Source organism: Heliangelus exortis, chromosome 3 (genome assembly GCF_036169615.1).
Source record: "Heliangelus exortis chromosome 3, bHelExo1.hap1, whole genome shotgun sequence".
Lineage (NCBI taxonomy): Eukaryota > Metazoa > Chordata > Aves > Apodiformes > Trochilidae > Heliangelus > Heliangelus exortis.
In genome coordinates, this window is record NC_092424.1 from 30,403,420 (window position 1) to 30,423,393 (window position 19,974).

Genomic DNA, 19,974 nt, shown 5'->3' on the forward strand with positions numbered 1-19,974 from the left:
TGTTGAGCCATTTTTACAACACGAGTGAAGTAGAAACTAAAGAGCTCTCTTTCTTCCTAGGTTTTTCTGTGACTGTGGTGCTGGAACACTGTCTAATCCCTGTACACTTGCTGGAGAACCCACACATGATACAGATACACTATATGACTCTGCTCCACCTATAGAATCTAATACATTGCAGCACAACTGAATTCCTTTCAGAAAGAAAGTCCTGCCATTCTAATATCATAACTGTTAAAACTTTTTTTTTGGAGGAAGTTATACTTGCCCATTTCTGCAGAAAGAGACTGTATTAAAGTGGATGTGTGAGGTGTTGACACTATGGAGCTCAACCTACCAAAAAAGAAAGTGGCAATATGTTGACTCAGGATAACAGAACTGGGCGTTTTAGCATTACTGTGTAAACAAAAGACTTTGAAGGGACAGAAGTGAAGAAAAATAAGCTGCAATTTTGTACAGATACCAACTTCTGAAAGCTGGTGTTTTTACAAGTAGCATTGAAACGCAGTCCAATTTGCAGTAGTACTATTCTGTAGACAAGCAGCATTCTTTGTTGCTGCCTTTATGGACATGGGTACCAATTGCTTTTGTAACATGGTAAAAAATGTGAGCTAGCACTTCTGCATTTCTTTTGATTTTTTAACATTTATTCAGATTGAGAAATATGATTTTAATGCTTTAATCTCATGTAGTTTGTTTCTAATTTCAAGCAAAAAAAATCTTATTGTACTTGAATGTGTCCTGTTTTGTTAGCACACCTAGACTTGCTGTACCTGTACTCATGTCCCAGTATGTACGTTCTTTCTATGAAAGAGAAAACACTAATCTTAAATTATATCCAGCAATTTTTCTGGTGTCCTCTGAAGTTAGAATAATCTCCTTTCCTGCCCCAGCAAGTCTGTACTCAAACCACCCTAACAAAAAAAGTGAGTGTTTTAATGAGACTTCCTAGACTATAATGCACTATAAAACAAAGTACCCATGTAACTAAGTTTTGTGAATGAAATTATACTATGTTTTAAAGTACACAGTAGAAAGTCTCCTCAAAACAGTCTTGTACTTTACTCTGTTCATAGTTTTTTTTGAACAGTCCGGACATTACTTACATAATCTGCTGGAAATCACAGCAATTTCCTGCTCTAATGAAGCTGAGACAAGTATATATACAGCCCTATACAGTTTCATAGCTTTTTTCCATTTATGTGTATTGGTGACAGTGGGTAATCAACAGCCTGAAAGTGTATGCATGTACCATAACATCTAGACTTAATATATTGTGGAGTACTCAATAACCATTATGTAGAGAGTAGGTATGAATTAAAGGGTTTAATTTCCTAGGAAAGACAATGGAAAAATGGTCATTTTTAAAAAATAAAGTTTATTAGATCATAATGTTGTCTGACACAACCTTTTTGAGAAACCGCCAGTACAAAACCACTTGGGTTCTTAAAGTTGATTGATCATAGTGGTAAGTTTCTGAACAGCATTTGCATCACTTGTTGCACCATCCACCACCAGGCACAGATACCTAAGGAGAACAAATGAAATCAGCTTTATGGAACACAGAGAGGACAGAGCCCAGCTTGTGTGTTACCTGTACAGCTTTACAAGACATGGATGCCATTTCATTTCTGGTGTGTGGGCTGCCAGGGGCCCTCCGGTGCCTGATGCAGAGGCAACCACTGGGGATTCCAGTCTTACCACAGCACCCCACCAGCAGCCAGCCCAGCACCTCTGCAAATTAAAGGCCTCAGCCCCAGAGACCAACCAGCACAGTGACCCAAGGCTTAAAATACCACATTAGTCATATCTGCCATCTTGTAGTCAGGCTTTACTAATTCCTCACCACCTGTGAAATACATTTGGTATTCATAAAAATAGTTTTAACTTCCCCCTCTGCTTGGAGACTATGAGCAAAAGCCACTCTAAATGTTAACAAGATGCCCGCTAAGCAATGTGCAAGTTAAAAATGGAAATCCTTACCTAAATGCTCTCAGTGAAATGGTCATTTTTTCAAACTCTTTTGCTTTTCTGTGCCCCTTCTGAATAACCTCTTCTGGGATATTGGCAAGCCTTGCTGCATTGAAGCCATAGCTCTTTGGACATGCTCCTTCAATGAACTTATAAAGGAAGGTGATGGTTTCCTGGCTTGGATCTTCACTCTCATTTTCAACCATACAAGCCTAGAGAGAGAAAGTTACCAGTCAGTGTGTGGAAGTTAGAGAGTAAATAAATACATGAAACATCGCTTTTTTTTTTAAGGCACCTCTGAGACTTCGGGCATGAGAGTTCAGAAAAACGTGCACAGCATGAGGTCTGCCTGTCCTTTAAAAAAAAAAATCCTGTATACATCAGTGCCCACAATAGGTGTGTTACAGCTCACACATACCATGTGCCCAAGCCTCACAGCTGCACTGTGTGAATAATCCTCCACCAGTGAGTGGTAGTGAGTGGAGAACAGTGTCCGACACTGGATTTTCTCTGCAAGTTCTTTCACAACTGCACTGGCTATAGCTGTTCCATCAAAAGTAGCTGTCCCTCTGCCTGGAAAGGGAAAAGCAAAGACAAATGCAATGCATTGTTTGTGTCAATAAATTGTGTTTTGCTCTCTGTCCTGGCTGTGAGAAAGACTGATAAAGAGCAGCAAGAGCCACCTGCATCAGTGTGAAGTAACCCAAGTATCTCCACTCCAACAATCACACACTCTTCTGCACTGAAGAAGAGTCTTTTGCTGGAGTCTTGCTCCTGGCTTGGTCAAGGTTTGCTGCAAAAAATTACACAAAGGAAAGCAGGAAAATGCAACTAAAAATAGACAGGGGGGCATAGAATGTTGTATTAGCTCCCAGGGCACCTAAAAGCATACATGGTTTAGAGATATTTCTGTAGATACAGTCCACTACACACTAGCAAGATTAAGATAGTTACCCCTGGGTACCTTTTTGCCATTTAGACAGCCCAACAGCTAATTTTCAATCTTGGATTTAATTTCCATCTGTTACAAAGCTAATTACCTAGTTCATCCACAAGAACAAGGGAGTGCTCTGTTGCATGCTGGAGAATGCTGGATGTCTCACTCAATTCAACGAAGAAGGTACTTTCACCTTTAAAGGAAACAAAAGCCATGAAGTATTATTATTCAAAGATAAGAAAAGCACAACTAAAATCAGATTAAATCTGCACTTGAGCCTCAGTCAAGCCAAAATGAATCTTGACAGAAAACTAACCATGAAAACATACAACTTTTTTTCAGCATGAAAACAGCAGGATTCCAATTTGCCAGGGAAGGCAGATTTTGGTTCTTTATGAGTACAGACATGGGCACAAGTACAATTAATGTAGCAAAGTTTTAGGCCACCTTATCTGCCTACTTTTAACAGCACTGGTCATCTGTACCCCCTGGACAAGAGGGCACAAAAGACACAAGAGGGGGAGAATCTTTTGCCCCTTCTTGCTCTCAAATGCACAAGGCAAGCTTAAAACGTGTGGCTTTTCAGTGTGAAAAAGCAAGCAGAGAGGCTACAGACTTCCTGGCTTGGTTGTTGATGTCATAAGGCAATGAGTTATTCAGATAATTAAGCCAGCAGTAGTATGTACTCCAGTGAAATAAAAAGAAATAAACTGCTGCTAAGGATTGAACATCTTACAGGATTCCAGCAACCCAGATAATACAAGGCTTGAGTTTTAGACCCTACATAATTTTTTAGCAGATTACAAGCACCAATACATAAACAATTATCCAGACCCATGCACACAATAAATACACCTGTATATGAAGTACAGATTTTCTAGGTCTTTGTAAGGCTCATCACAAATAATCACATGCTGCAGCAATTAATGCTACTCCTGTACTCACACTGCATGAGCACTGCTATTCTCTTAAGTTTTTCAACATGGATTATTAAATTGTGTCCAGCAATCTGGGTTTTCTGCATCTGTTTAAAGAAGTCTTCAGCACTGAATATTTTTAAGTGTCTCAAAATAACAATTGTTTCACTTTAGAAAATAAATCCCTACAATTACATAGGCAAATTTAGTATTCTATTACTTAAAATTTACTTCAGAAATGCCCTGTTGATGTCCAACTCAAATGACTACTGTGGTACAACCTGCCTTGTGCTTAGGTTTTTATGCAGTGTGGAAAGTAATGCCTTTAAGAACAAACTTCAAAGCAGTGCTCAGCCTCTTAGTGCAAAATGTTAAAGGATTTCTGCACATATTTGGAAGAGAAAAAAAATCTCTCCATTCATAGAAAAAAATTTGAAAATGCTGCATTTTTTTCTTGACCATCTCTCTAGCAAAAAGGGCAGGTTTTATTTCTACCATAAACGCTGAAGTAATATACTTCAAAAATATATGGGCAAATAAAGACTTAAAATACTATGGCTACTAAGAAAAGCCTCAGTTTGGGAAAGTGTAGATACTTTTTTAGATAAGAACTCAGTGATCCATTTCCAAAGTCCTTCTGTGCAACAAGGTCAGTATCCACTTTCATACCCACTGACCCACAGTTTTCAGAAGACAGGTCTCAGAAAATACACACGCACTGATGCTACTTTTATTACCACAAAAAATAACTTTGTTTTTCTAGCCCTGCCACACTTTGCCTACCACCAATTTTCCTGTTCCACTTTGTGTCATCCTCCACCTCTGTCTTCCTCTCCAAGGAAGAAACAAAATACTCCCAACAATTGTCAACAACTCCTTCCAAGAAAGAAGCCTTTCTCTCATGATCCTCTGAAGAAATTAATTTCAGACATAATGCATGCATTCTGTACAAAAACAACTCCTACAGCTACCTGAACATCACTGTCCAATTCTAGAACACTTCGAAAAAGACACCTGTTTAAGTACAATACAATCAACCATAAAATATCCCAAAAGATATTCCTCAGGCTTGCATCCAGCTGGAAGGCAGGCTTTTAATATTAAAAGTCATTAAAAAGTGGCCCTATGTGTCTGACAAAATTAATGGAGGACAAGCATATCAAACAAATCAAGCACAACTACATAATCCTGTTTCTACTCTGAACAATGAAAGACACCAAATTAGTTGCCCAGCTCTCCCTGTGAAATCCACACACTGTCCCTCTCCAACTTGCCACTTAAAGCAAGAAAAGAAACTCACTCAGTGGCAAAAGCCCTTTGGGCATCTGGATTTCAGAAACTCACCTGACATAATTCTGTCTGAGGCTCCAAGCCTCGTAAATACTCTGTCAATTGGTGTAAGCCTGCAGACTTCAGCAGGTACATAGCAACCCAGTTGAGCCATTATAACCAGGAGACCAGCCTGCAGAACAAAGATTAAAATATTTTAAGTTTTTCCTATGGGCTTGGAATCTCAGTTCCACACAGGGAATGAAGGTATTAAACTGTATTTCCCCTAAAACAAATACCAGACCACACAGGGCTTCCCTTCCTACTGTTCCAACAGCTCCTGGCTGCAGTACTCATCTCAAGTAACTCTAAACTATTCTGAAAACCTTCAAAACACAAAGTATCACAGCAAGCAGCGTTTTTAAAGCAAACGCCCTGTTGTTTTCCCAGTTGCCCCTGATCTGTTTTCATCTTGTTCAACCTGCTAAAGCATCTTTGCATGTTTTGCAAGAGGGTGTCATGTGCTGGATAAGGCTACTTGAAAACAATAAAAGATACTCTCTCTTTTTCCCAACCATCACTCATAAGAGAAGTAAAACTTACTCTTAAGTAAGAAGAAAATCTGCTATCTAAACATGGGCATTTTCTGTCAGATTTTATTTGCCTTTACAGTCTAACTGCTGTCCTGGAGCAATCACACCCTGAAGACCCATGCTGGGACATTCTTTGATGTTTAGTTATGTCATCCCTTTATGCAAAAAAGAGGTACCATGGAACATTTACTCTTAGGTACTCAATCACCTGTCTCATCAGCGTAGATTTGCCACCCATATTTGGGCCAGTTACTAACACACAGGAAGCTTCACTACTGCAATTTTCGTTTTTGCTGCCTATCATGATGTCATTAGGAATAAAATCATCCCCAAAGAGAGTTTTTGTAATGCATGGGTGGCGTGAATGTTGAAGTTCTAGGAAGGGAGGAGCACTATCCACAGGCAGTACAACTGCAGGTCGGCACAGGGGTCCATCACCATCTTGACTGTAGTTAGCAAGGGACATCAAGACATCTAAAAGATACACAGAAATTCCAGTAAGTCACACTTTCACCTTTCTTTACTCATTCCCTGGAATGTATTTACTCACTGGAAAGCATTTTTGGAAACGATTTTCCGTTTTTATTCAATTCTCTTGTTATAGAAAACACCCAAAAACTACTCCAGAAGAAGCAGCAAAAGGTGGAGATACAATGTCATTCCTCTATCCTTCCAGATTTCTACTGACATCAGATTAAAAATCCTCTCTAGTTTTTAATTTATGTCATTTCACTTTAAAAGTTTTTTTTAAAGTTACATGTATAGAATACTGCTTTCTTCCATTGATTTTTGTGACAAGTAAAGACGAAATCAACTTCAGTGACAGCGAATTACTTTGTTAATAATGATAAATACTGCTTGAAAATTGCCAGTATAAGTATCAAAAGTCTATTGAAAGCAGAAAACCCACTCAATTAGCCTAGGTCTAAGGTCCTAAAAACTGATGTGACACCATGTTATATGATTTTAGATACTTTATTGCAGCTACACCTGAAAGCTCATCCATCCCCCTTGATTTTCAGTACTTACCCTGGCTAATGTGCCTGCTTCCCATCTCTCTCAGCCCACTCAGAATTCTTTCCTAGACAATGCTCCCTGACTGCCAGTCCCTGCCCCTTTTCTGCTGCAGTGGCATTCAGACAATGCTTTCATTTTACCTTGCAGCAAAGACATCTCAGAGTGCCTCCTGCTAGCATGTAATTCACAGCACAAGAGTATGCATGTCACAAGAAGGGAATATAGGAGACTATTCTGCCTGGAAATTTATGGAAGATTTGAGGAAGTCTTCTTACAAAGAGGAACATTCCTACGAGACTGCCTTCTTCAAAGCACTGGCAGTGACCATTTTTTGTATTTTTCAAGGCCACTGATAAAGCAGTCTACTCAGAGGTAAAAGAGATGACTAGCACATTACATTTTTATTCCTCCATCTGCATCACTGCCTTAATTTACTAAGAAGCTACAAATCCATACAGAGAAATGCCAGGCGCAGTGGGAAACCCACCAGGCTACACTGAACTGTGAGAAATACTCAGCTGCACACCTACAGCCACTCACCAGAAACCAAGAGAGAACTTGCAAACATCAAGACCCAGCAACCCACCTCTTCTGCCATTTACTGTCAGAAGGGAAAGAGTCCATCACTGTTTATCATCAGCGCTTTTGCCACAATCAGTTTTAAAAATATAAATCAGGAGCTGGCAACAAGCCTTTTTTGCTTATCCAGACGGTTTCATCATCTACACTATAACGTATTGTTTGTACTGTATGTCAAAACGAAGGAAGCTTCTTACCTAACACAGCAATGCATTCCACAGCTGCCCTCCAGGCTTTGCTATTTTTATCAAAGTTGTAAAACAAACGCCTCATGCAGTCTTTCAGTGCTGCATCTCTGCGCTCTTCAGCATTCACCAGTGCAGCCAGCATCTTCTCAATCTCCTTGGTCCAGTAGCGCTTGTATCCCTTCCTGCTCGACTTCAGCTGGTATTCTGCAGGCAAATTACGTGATATTGCACTCTCTGGTATTTCCATTTGGTACCGGTTTTTGCCTAACCCCCAGTACATCAAGGATTTGGATCCAAGCAGTTTGCGTTGCTTATCCAGGTAGCTGCCAAGATCTTCCTCAACAGCTTTAATATCCTGTAGTGCTTTATCGTAATCGGGGTCAAATCCCACCTTTGGAGTAATCACTCCTGTCTTTCGAGCCTGGTTATGATCAAAAGCAGTATCCCACCTTTTCAGCTCTGCACTCAAGTCTGGGAAGCGACCACCCGGATTTTTGGCTTTGCGAGTGGCTATCTGCTTAAGGACTTTGGATTTGAATTCACTGGCAATTTCTTCCATGATAGCAACAATTTCATTCATTGCTTTAAACCCCTCCAGCGCAGACAAAAAGTCAGCAATCTTTTTTTTGCTGTATTTGATTTCTTCATAAAAGATGGCCCTGCTGTCAGGATGGTTCTGACTTTTAAGTGGTGATCCAATACTGTGGATTTTGCTGAGCAACCTTTCGAGGTCAGGAAGTTTCTTCAGGTGCTCACAAACTTCAGTCATTTTATGTGGCACTGCCATAAGGTCCTCAACAGCATCTAAACGATCATTGATGGATTTAGGATTACAAAGTGGAGCACACAGCCACTGTTTCAGAAGTCGCTTCCCAAATGGCGTACAACAGGAATCAATCCTTTCCAATAGAGTTCCTTCTGTGGTTCCATTGGTTCTGTTCTGCAGGACTTCCAAGTTCATCAGGGTGACTCCATCCAGCACCATCCGCTGGTCAGTTTTGGCAAAGAAACTATATGAGCTCACGTTTTTTGCAGTACTAATATCCACAGGGACATACTCCTCAAAGTTTGCCAGCGATAACAGCTCCTGGTCAATCAGACACTTTTTGAGATAGAAGACACATCCCCCAAGAGCTGACAAAGCTAATTCACTGTTTTCACCAGGAGTTAATCCCAGTGAGTCACTCTCTGAAGTCAGAGATTTGATAACAGAGGGCAGAAAACATCCTTCAGAGTTCTGTTTCTCCTTGAAGTATCCCTCTTCAAGAAGGACTTTTAGCGTTTTAGATGCATTCCAGAACTGGGAACCAGAGATCAGCCCTTCCTGAATGCAAGAAACAAGTGAGCCCTTCAGTATCTTCTGTGTATCCACAGACAGGTTCCCCTTCTCATACAGCACCTGCACAGGAGTGTAATGTGCTACTAAAGTCCTAAACCTTGAACAGTGCCGGTCATCTGAGAACTGGCCTACATAAAACTTGCCCACCGACGTGTCAACAAAGCAGACCCCGTAAACACGCTGTCCAGAGGAGGCATCTTTCTCCTTAACACACAGAAGGTATTTGTTATGGTTCTCAGAAGGATCACAATCCAGAATGCTGTAAGTCTGAGTGCCTTTGGTAATGATTCTGCATATTTCTCGGCGTACAACCCTGTCAAATTTTGTTGGGTGGGCCATTGCCTTGCAGCGCGCTTCCATCATTTCAGGAGTTTCTGTTTGTTCAACACGGGCAACCTTGTAGCCCTTCTGCACTAGAACATCAGAGAATCTGCCAAATGCAGTTTCTGGAAAACCTGAATGAGCCCAAGTACCTTTCATGAAGATCAGGCCCAATTCATTTACACCAGTGACTGCATCCATATGATACAACTCGTAGAATTTTCCAACTTTGTAGAAAATCACAGCATCAAAGTTTTGACTTTTCAGCTGCCACCACCTCCTCATTCCTGGCGTACACTTGTTGAGATAGTCCTCAGGTACATAGAGAGTACATGGGTCATAGTCAGGGTCACCCTGTCGTCTCCTGTGTACATCTTTTTTTTTCCCTTCCTGCAGCCAATCGAGCTTTTCATGTTCCCAAACTGCAAATTCACCCGTGCCTCCACTGCAAGCATTTGCTTGAGATTCAAAAGTTTCAGGTGCTGCAAACGAAGTCAGCTTAGACTTGGCTTCTGACGAAAGAGTTACTGGTCTTTTGGGCATCTCAGAACATTCCTTTTCTGAGCTCCTCCTTTTAGCAGGCTTGCTTGTCTCCCTTCTCTTTCGTTTAGAAGGGACTTTCACGGGACTTTCTGCAACACTCTCTGTGTCTGTCTCTGTGTCAGCAGATTCATTCTCATCCACCCCACTACTAGCTTCCTCACTGCTTGCTGCTTCTTTTACATCAGGCTTGAACTCTGTGTCAGAACCATCATGATCACTGTCAGAATCCAACACTCTTCTTCGTTTCACTTTTACGGCACTTTCACTGCTCGTTGCTCGCTTATTATTCTTCATATCCTCCTCACTATTGCAGTCATCACTGTCACCTGATGAACTTTCACTCGTCTGCTGAAAAATTAATTATTTAACCTTTAAAAAATTCTGGGTACAAAAAGTAAAGTATTGCTGCTGCAAACAGACACACAAAAATGTGCAACAATACAGTAGCAATAACACTTCTAGCAAGAGACAGAAGAGCCACAGCCAATTCAGTTTACCTTAATTAATTAAATTAATTCACAGAATTGATTTTTTTCTGTGTAAGAAACTGACACCAGCCAGTGGCATAATTACCCCTCTTTATATTCTTTACAGCATCATTCATGATTTTCAAAAGTGAGACTGATGTACAAAACATATAATCTGGACAAAAAGCATATGGTATATGAAATTCAGCAAAGGAAAATGTCTCCGTGAGCTAACTGTGCTGAAATTTTTTCCTACTTACATATGTCAGAAACATAATTGGTTTTTGCAGCCTTTCTGTACTATGTGAGTTTTGCCTGTGATTTTCTTTTTTGAGTTAATTATCTATTTCTACCTACGAACAGGATAGCAGAGTCTACTCATTTATGGTAACATTCCAGAAGATTGTGCATGTGTAGGAGAAAGAAAAGAAACAATTTGCCTTTTCAGCTTGAAACTTGAAGAACTCCAGCACTGGGGCTGGAGAAAAACAGCAGTGGAGGGACTGTAATGAGTGCAAAGCACCAGTGCCCACTGCACTGTTGCCACAAACGTAACACAATGCTTGGAGTGGCAGCTGTCCCTTGGGTCAACATCAGCCTGGATAAAGAGTGGATGGGCCATGCTGACAGAGGAGGTAAGGAAAACCACTGTCCCATTCATTCACAGGTTCCTCATGCCTTTCCAAAATAATTTATTCCAGTGCGTGTGGTGGTAACTGAAATAATATTTGAATCATTCACATACATCATGAATAAACAAAATAAAAATCTATTTTTAATTACCTCACTAAGAGACTGGTTTTAAAAGTACAAGAATTTTTATTTCAGTGCTACTCTGTGAGATGAGGACAGGCTCCAAAAATCCAATTGAATGCCTTAGGACAAACACTCTCAAAGTTAGACATTTCTACATTATGAGAAATAAAAACTTCCAATTCAGAACTTAGGGGAACACGTACTATGAATAGCAGACACAGAAGATCAAAGGATGCACCAGAAATGCAGCACTAACCTTACGAGTGACAAAGTAGGTAATCTGGGCTAACAAGGGAGTGATCAGTGAAGAGGGATTATATACTAAGTTTTGAGGTCAGGCCTTACCATACAGAACACTAAAGAGATACTAGATTTGTCTTTCCAACTAGAAAAGGTAAGACAGCAGCATTATGACCTGACAACACAGAGGCAGTACAAAAAAAGAAACAAGGACACACGTGCACGCACGAATAAAACCAGATAAGCTGTAATCACTGCACCAGGGAACCACAGGATATTCCCTGCTTAGGCAATTTCTAAGCTCTAGCATTATATCTGAAAATGACAGCAATTAAAAATAAAACCTACCTCCATTTCCTCCTCTTCCTCCTCGGTGTCTGACGGGTCCCTGCACACTGCCAGCTCAAGCCGCTTGGTTTTATCTTTACTCATCGCATCATCCGCGAGCATCATCGCTCTTTTAATTTCAGGCTTTGTACTGTAAAACATACCTCCCTTCAGCACCCCCTCATCTGATGAACCTGTAAAACCATAAATAATTTTGTCAAAAATTGAAGCTAGCCTCACACTGAGCCAGTTCTTTAGCTTATGCTTACTTTTAGATGTATTCAGACAAGCAGTTGGTTTTCTAACAACCTGTGCTATTAGAGAGCATTCTCACCACTTTTTTTTGTTTCATTTGGTAAACAGCTCCATTCTCCTTACCTGCATTTGCTTCTAAATGCAACTGCAAGCTGTTAAACTACATTTGATTCTTTAGTAACTTCAGGGAAGTTACACATAAACCATGGGCCAATTCATTTGTGTTAAACTATGCCAATCGTTATAGTAATAACATTACCATTTTAATTTAAAATAAAATGTACTGCACTTAAGCCATACTTAAGTATAAATAAGGTAAAAAAAGACTACATGATTACATGAGATGAAACTTTGATTTGTAAAGAGGAAGAAACTGTTTAAATTCAGTTGTTACACTGAAAACATCACCTTTATTAATAATGTGAGAAATTTATTAAGTAAAATGTTGGTTTAATTCTTTCTTACATTCGATTTTCACTAGTTACCTAGGTCACTTATTCAAAAATGACAAAAAGCAACTCTTCTCTGTAACTATGAGCACTACCCTAACAAACATTGAATTCTCAAGTTACATACTTTATTAACAAAAATGAGCTACACTGCTTAAAAGAAATAACACCAGAGTAGAATTAATTTTAGTTACCTAACAAACATTCTGCTACTAGTCTTTTGATTCTGGACAAACTGTGGTCCCTAAGTACCTCCTTAAAAACAGAGTTTGACATTCCTTATTAGGACTTATGCACTAAAACCTGAAATAGTGGATTTAGCTTTTTGATTGCTTTCATATTGATGAGGAAAAAAAAAACATAAGCAAGCTTTCAGTTTGCATTCTAATCTAACAAATAAGAAGGCTTATTGTTTTATGTTCAAAGAATTGTACATAAATACAGATGTACTGTACGTATTATGTATTTATGTACTGATGTACTTCAGATGTACTGATGTATTTATGTACAAATTTATATATAAGTGTGTATCTGTACACAAATGTAGAGATATAAATATATCTGTAACCCTCAAAAATTTGTTTTCTGTCATTTACAAAGCACAGAACATGCTTTTCCATTCAATATTAATCTTTGTTTTGCTGCTCTTTCTCCATGAAGAATACCATATCCTATACTCCATGCCTATTTTCCCAAAACAAGTGGCATATTTCTATTTCAAAAAGCTTTATTTCCATTCCTTACCTCTATATGGCCTCACATATTTAATACTGACCCAGCCCCTTGTAGGGCTATCATCAAAAAACTGTACATGGACACGAGTGGATTTTCCTTTTCCTCTGACAATTGTTTTTTCGGTTGGATGGTTGTATACGAGACACGGCCACCACGGATAACCTTCCATCTTGGCCCAAACCATGTCACCAGGTGAATATTCACAGGACACACTGCAAAGACAACAGATGTGTAGACTTATGGAGCATAAACATCTAGAAAAGCTCTTCATAAACATAACTGCACACTACTTCCGAGCAGCTTGCCCACTGAAGGTGTTATAAGGCTTCATTAGGTGGTGCAATCTGAATTATACAGTTCATCTCTATCACTACTTCTCTTCAAATGGGTCTTCTGATTTACTCTTCCAGGTGCTACCTGATCCCCACACTGACAGTCACAAAAGACTGGTTGAAGTTGGGAGGGACCTCTGGGTGTCACCTTGTCCAACCTCTCTGCCCAAGCAGTGCCAGTGATCCATGTGTAAACAGACTCTGAATAGATTTTGTAAAGGTTGGGAAGAGTTAACTAGGTCCAACCAAGCACTAACTAACAGAGAAAGATCACAGGAAGGGATCATATTACAGTCATTCAACATAAGACAAGTTTTCCTGTAGAGACTGATTCTCAACACAGCATCTAAAGAAAATAAGTAAGATTCAAAATACTCTCCAGCTACAAAAAATGAATTAATAAATAAAAAGCCTGTCTCCACTGCAAACCACCTGATACAGCCTTTATTTGCTCTCTGCTTCTCTCCCGAGATTTTAACCCAGACACTACCGGACTCCACCCCTGACGTTCCCGTCGGCTGCAACCAAGCGATCAGCGACACTCGCTCAGCTGATGACCGAGACACTAACCCCATAATAAACCACAGAGAGAACACGTGGGATATCCAAGCGAGAAAAACTAAAGATGCGTCCCTTCCCCCCGCAGCTGTCGGCGCTCCTTCACCCGGATCCCACTCCCGCCGCCCCACACCCCGGCACAGGGGAAGCCGGCGGCAGCGCACGCCGCGGCCAGGAGCGCCTGCCCGGCCCCAAGGCGCTTCACCCCTGGGTCGGTAATTCAGACAGACAGACAAACAGACAGACGACAGCCGCACCTCCGGCGAGCGCTGCCCGAGCGGAGCAGCCACCGCCGGGAGCCGCCGCGGCCTGAGGCGCGGAGCATTCTTCGCCACCACCCTCCGCCCCCCCTACCCCGGGCCGGGAAGGCCCCGGCAGGCCCAGGCAGCCACCGTCTGCCGAAGTCGGGGACAGACACAGGTCCCGAGGGCTGCTCCAACCGCGACGGCAGCCACCGCTCCCGCAAAAAGTTCCCGTGGCACACGCTGCCGCCTCCGCCGCCCCCCCTCACCCATCCCCTCACGCAGGCCGCGCTACCGCCGTTTCCCCTCCCCCGCGCCGGGTACCCGGGAGCCTTGGCTGCCGCGCCGTCCTCCCCGTCCTTCCCCTCCCTGCGCCGGGCCGCCGATCTGCCCGCTGCCCCGTTGCTAGCCGCACCGGTGGGGCGACTGAGGGCCTGGCGGCCATTCTGTTCGCCCGAAGAGCGGCGGCGAGTCCCCGCGGCGGCCTGCGGAGGAGAGGGAGAGGGAGAAGGAGAAGGAGAAGGGGCAGGGGCGGGTGCAGCCGCCCGAGGGGACTCCGAAGCGGCCTTGGGGAAGAAGCGGAGCAGAGTACTCTGACGAGACATGGCCACGGCGGGAACCGAGACCGGCAGCCAGCGCGCCAAGCGCGGCACAAACCCGCCCGGCCCCGCCCGGCCCCACCCCACCCCACCCCGCCCCGCCCCGCCCCGCCCCGCCTGCCCCGCGGCCGCCGCTGTCAGGAACCGCTGAGGGGGCGTTGCAGGGCTATCTCCCGCCCAGATCCGCTCCACCGCCCCCTCGGCAGCCCGGCCCCCGGCCTCCGGCCTCCGGAGGTGCTCCTCCAATCGCGTCTGCCCTGGACTTCCCGCTCCCCGCCCCCCACCTCCCGCCTCCTCGCTTCCCGCCACCCCGCTTCCCGCCCCCCGCTTCCCGCCTCCCCGCTTCCCGCTTCCCCACTTCCCGCCGCTGGCTGAGGGCTTAGGTCGCCTTAGGGCTACCTCTGCTGCCTTCCGTCGGGCTGTGCCATGGTGGGGCGGTCTTTCCTTCTCCGAGTTCTGTAGCTCACGTCAAAGGTCTGGCCTAAGCAACTCCTGCGCTTCGACCCCTGCTCCTTGTCTGGAGTGCGGCCAGAGCGATTGTTGCAATAAATGTTGAGATGGAGCCTTCCCATAGGGACCTCAGGGAAGGGGGAACTGTGGCGCCCGTGTTGGAGAAATTCCCACCTCTGCAGCAGCTCTCTGGGAAGAGGAGAAGCTTGGAGGAGCTGCTGGCTCTGCTGCCAGGCTGCAAGGTGGTATGTTCAGCCAGCCTTACGGGCAGATCCACAGTAAAGCTAAGAAATGGCGGCTAAATAATTCTGCTCTTCCCATAGTTTTTTCTTACTTATTGCATAGTTTTTTCTAAAGCTGCCTTTTAATATTCGAGCCAAAATACCTCCTATCACTCAGTACAAGTAGCCAAAAACGCCACAGGCGATTTAAGTGGAACCGCATGACAGGGATTTGACCACAAGAGGTCACGCAAGCCTAAACGGTACTGAAGGATTTTAAAAGCGTGTTTGTTCCAGGGGAGTTTTTTCCTGCTTAATTTCAAAGCATAATTTCCGTTTAACATATCCTCTATAGCTTTCATAAACAATTTGATATGTCCTTAGATACACACACCTCAAAAAAAAAAAAAAAAAAAAAAAAAAGTATAAAAATAACGGCATTTAGTTTCCTGGCAATAGTCCAGGGGATTCCAAATAACATGGTCTGTGATGTGGAATACGCTGCAGGATAACCCCCTCAGCAAGTACTGCTGTTCCTGTCAGAAAAACTCACTAGGATGGCACCTCCACAAATGTATGGCACGTTTTTGTCAATTGTTTGCAGGAAATAGGTAACCCTACTTAAATTTATAACTGGAAAATTACACTCTGATCATCCAGCTGGCAGATAGAAGCACAAAGATGGGCTGAAGCAGGGAGGGGAAAAAAACCCAGGAGAATGCTGAAAGCAGGCCCAGTCTTTAAAGATTGAGCCTGCTTTGAGCAGACTACTGATAGATCCTGGTAGCTTCTCCTGGGAGATTACTTGTTCATAAGAGGAGTGGAAATGGCAGAAAATGCTGAATGGTTGTCTGAATTTGGTGGCCCCCTGAGCCAACCTGGTATCAGTGCCACAGAAGTCACTTTGGTGTTGGGGACTGTTTTGGTAGCCTTGGGATTTCTGCAGGCTGGCAGCAGCAGTATGTGAGTCACTCCTAGAACACTGGAAGAAAATTACAGCATGTTACTGATTTGGCACACGTGGGGAGGTCTGGAAAAGAGATGATTGTGGTTCTAGGATTTACAGATCATATGGTCCAGAAGCTTGAGTGAAGAACCTGGAGTATACACCTGTGACAAGATTAATACTTTGTTTTGCAGGTTTTTAATTTGTCCCATGCAATGGTAACAGTTCTCCAGGTCTGTGGTGTCCCCATGTCTGGGCATTCATGCATTTGTGGTAATAGCCACTTAAGAGATACCACATTGCAAACATACCTGTCTGTTTTAGAAAGTCTGGATCCCATGTCAGGCCGCCACTCTTAGACTGGGGTATCTCCACACTTTGGTATCCACAAAACTATGAGTTAAACTTTGCAGTGCTGGATTATTGTGCATCCCCTTTTCTCTGGTGGGATCAGGCTGAGGGAAACACAGATCACACAAGTATTTACTAGGTAGCCTTCTATTACGCTGTTATTAATAGCAAGGTCCTCAGCAAGCTGGGGACTCATTGCACACTGCATTCACTTAATCCCTCACATTTCACAAATGTGAACCAACTGCTACCCAGGTGGAACAAAGGTTGGCGAACCAACGCCAGCTATAACTTAAAACAGAGGCATGTATTTAAGTACAAGGCACCCTGAGGTGGTGTTCAGGAAGTCCCTCCAGGTGATGTGTTTTATTGTGTCTATATATGTGTATGATAGATAAAGAGATATAGATAATCTTGTAGTTTTGCATGTAGCCTGGGTTATACAATCTGTGGTTGATGCTAGTGGATTTGGACAGCTTTGGCAGTCTCACTGTTCAGCATTTATCAGTTTTTATGGATTCAGCATGACTGATGGTCTCTGGAGCTTATTGATTCTTGCCAGACTTCCACATGTTACTACTGCTTGGCATGCTCTTTCCCTCTCTTCAGCCAGCTCTTTCCTGATACCTGTTTCTCCATCCACACATGCCTGTGAAGCCATTCACAGAGAGGGGGCTTTTATGACATGGTTTTCAGTTTCTCTCTAGCAAACTCTATTAAAAGATCCCCTCATTTTTCTACCAATCTCAACAGGTTAGGTTTTAGAATAATTAAAACATCAAAATCCTTGATGTTGTTGGGAGTTCATAAAAGGTGACACTACCGAAAATGTTATAAACAACTCTGTCCTTCCCTCTTTTTTTTTTAATATCCTACTTCAAAGAAAAAGCCATAGTGAACTGTTAAGTTGCTGTAGTGCAGACTTTACACCAAGCTCATCTTAACACCAAGAAGTGCTGTATTTATCTTAATTCTTTTCCTCCCCTCCCCCTGCCAATGCCTATGCAGCAAATCCTCCCACACAGCCTTCAACTGTGCTTTATAGCACAGTAAGGGGTTCTGAACAGTTTCCATTCTAGGAACACTGGAAATGGCAAGGATTTGGCTTCTGTCAAAATAATATCACAAAATTGTTGAAACTGAAACAACTTTAGATGTACCTTGCTTTACTAGAGTATACAGTAAGTTTTCGACAGCTGATACAGAAAATTATGCGGTATCCAAGAGCCAGTTTGCAATGCAGTGATTCTCTACTCTAGCTAAGCTTTCCTCTAGAGTTTGGAATAAATAATTTCTGTCTTGTTAGATGTCAGGATAAGGGAAATTCTAGTCACATAATTTTGAGGTTTTTTTATGAAAAATGGAATAACTGTAAATCAAGAAGGATACCTTGAACAGCAACCACGACAGAACAGCAAAGTACACTTGAGACAATGTGTCTGGTTGTTTATATTCTATAGAGTTTGTTATCTCTGATATTCTTGGAAAGAAACATTTGGCAGGAACGGTCACTCCTCAAGTGAGGGATCTTGTTCTTGAACTCTTGGTACAGCCAAGAGCAAACTGGCCTAGGGAGCAGCAGGAGCAAGGGTGCAGAGGCAGTGCCCTTGCTGACCAGGATGTACACCTATAGTGTCTGTATCATAGAACCACAGAATTTTCCAAGCTGGAAGGGACCTTTAAAGATCATCTAATCTACCCCCCTGCCAAGGGCAGGGACATTTCCCTAGATCAGGTTGCTCAAAACCCCATCTAACCTTGCATGATTCCAGTGATGAAAGTGATTGCCTTCTCAGGGCAATCTATTCCACTGTATCACCACCATCATAGTAAACAATTTCTTCCTTATATTCCACCTAAATATAGCCTCTTTCAGTTTAAAACTGTTGCCCCTTGTCCTGTCGCTAGAGGCCCTGCAAAAAAGTCTCCTTGTAAGTCACATTTCTAAAATGAAAGCCCAAAATAATGTTTCCCTAGAGTCTTCTCCAGACTAAGCAACTCTCTCAGCATTTCTTCATTGGAGAGGTGCTCCACCTCTCTGACCATTTTTGCAGCCCTGCTCTGGACCTGCTCCAACAGGTCTATGTCTTTCTTGTGATGAGAACTCCAGAGCTGGGAGCAAGACTCTAGGTGGGATCTCACCAGAGTGGAGCAGAGTGGCAGAATCACCCCCCTCAGTCTGCTGCCCACATTTCTTCTGATGCGGCCCAGGATACATTGGGCCTTCTGGCCTGTGAGCACACAGTGCCAGCTCATCTACAGCTTCTCAGCTTCCAGGCATCCAGTGACAGGACAGAAGCACTTCCTCATGGAGAGGGTGATCAGGCATTGGAATGGACTGCCCAGGGAAGTGGGGGACTCAGCATCCCTGCAGGTGTTTAAGGAAAGGCTGGGTGGGCACTCAGTGCCATGGTATGACCGATGTGGTGGTGTTAGGTCATAGGTTGGACTTGGTGATCTCAGAGGTCTTTTCCAGCCTCAATAATTCTGTGATTCTTACCCTCCAATATCCCCAAGCTTTTCTCTGCAGGGCTGCTCTCAATCCCTCCATCCCCCAGCCTGTACTGATTGCCCTGACCCAAGTGCAAGAACTTGCACTTGACCCCATTGCCTATGTCATTAATGAAGACACGAAATACTATTGGTGCCAGTTCAGACCCTTGAGGGACACTGCTCCTGCTTTTCCCTTGGATGTTGAATTGTGTGGGCAGAGCTCTGCCAGAGGAACACTGGGAAACTCCAGGGCAATATAAGTACTGCCTGATGCATTCATTCATTGCCACCTAGGACTGGACTGCTGGCCTGCCTAGGACTGGCCCACCACCCCAGGAAGAAGGACCATTGGGACGTCACAGGATCCTCAGCTGTCGATACTCTTACCTCTCTCTCTTTTTCTCTCTCAATATATTTGCTAAATCTTTACTGGGTCACTTCACATTGCTTGTGGTATTTGTTATCCACCAAATAAAACTCTTATTTGCACCTGATCCTTTGTGTTCTTGCGGGATACAAAAAATGTTACATTGACCACAGGGTGGATGGATCATAACACCTGTCACTGGACATCACTGAGAAGAGCCTAACTCCATCCTCCTGAAATTCAGCTTTACATATTTAAAAACAACGAGGTTGCCCCTCATTCTCCTCCAAGCCAAAGAGCCTCAGCTCCCTCAGCCTTTCCTCATAAGGGAGATGTTCCACTCCCTTCATCATATCTGTGGCTCTGTGCTGGGCCCTCTTAAGCAGTTGTCTGCCCTTCTGGAACTGGGGGGCCCAGAACTGGACACAATATTACAGATGTGGCCTCACCAGGGCAGAGTAGAGGGGGAGGAGAACCTCTCTTGACCTACCAGCCACCCCCCTTCTAATGCA

General features: G+C 43.2%; 2 protein-coding genes across 5 annotated transcripts in view; one reads left to right on the top strand and one right to left on the bottom strand.

Moving 5' to 3' along the window:
• Positions 1-1,392, top strand: part of FBXO11 (F-box protein 11) — an 82,226-nt gene extending 80,834 nt beyond the window's left edge. For both annotated transcript variants that reach the window (XM_071739835.1, XM_071739836.1), the window contains exon 23: positions 61-1,392. In XM_071739835.1, the coding sequence (XP_071595936.1) occupies positions 61-190 (130 nt within the window). In that variant the 3' untranslated portion in view covers positions 191-1,392. The remainder of the gene's footprint in view (positions 1-60) is intronic.
• Positions 1,359-14,755, bottom strand: MSH6 (mutS homolog 6). Of its 3 annotated transcripts, none has more exons than XM_071739832.1 (10): positions 14,360-14,755; positions 12,913-13,115; positions 11,486-11,658; positions 7,481-10,022; positions 5,896-6,161; positions 5,170-5,287; positions 3,012-3,101; positions 2,390-2,544; positions 1,984-2,183; positions 1,359-1,528 (listed from the first exon to the last, which is right to left on the bottom strand). In XM_071739832.1, exons 1-10 carry the CDS (start codon positions 14,638-14,640, stop codon positions 1,447-1,449), a joined length of 4,110 nt encoding a protein of 1,369 aa, XP_071595933.1. In that variant the 5' UTR covers positions 14,641-14,755; the 3' UTR covers positions 1,359-1,446. The 3 variants fall into 3 exon arrangements, with proteins under 3 accessions (XP_071595933.1, XP_071595934.1, XP_071595935.1); XM_071739833.1 differs by having other exon boundaries at positions 7,481-10,019; positions 14,360-14,713; XM_071739834.1 differs by lacking the exon at positions 14,360-14,755 and adding an exon at positions 14,051-14,071.
• Positions 14,756-19,974: the final 5,219 nt, after the last annotated feature.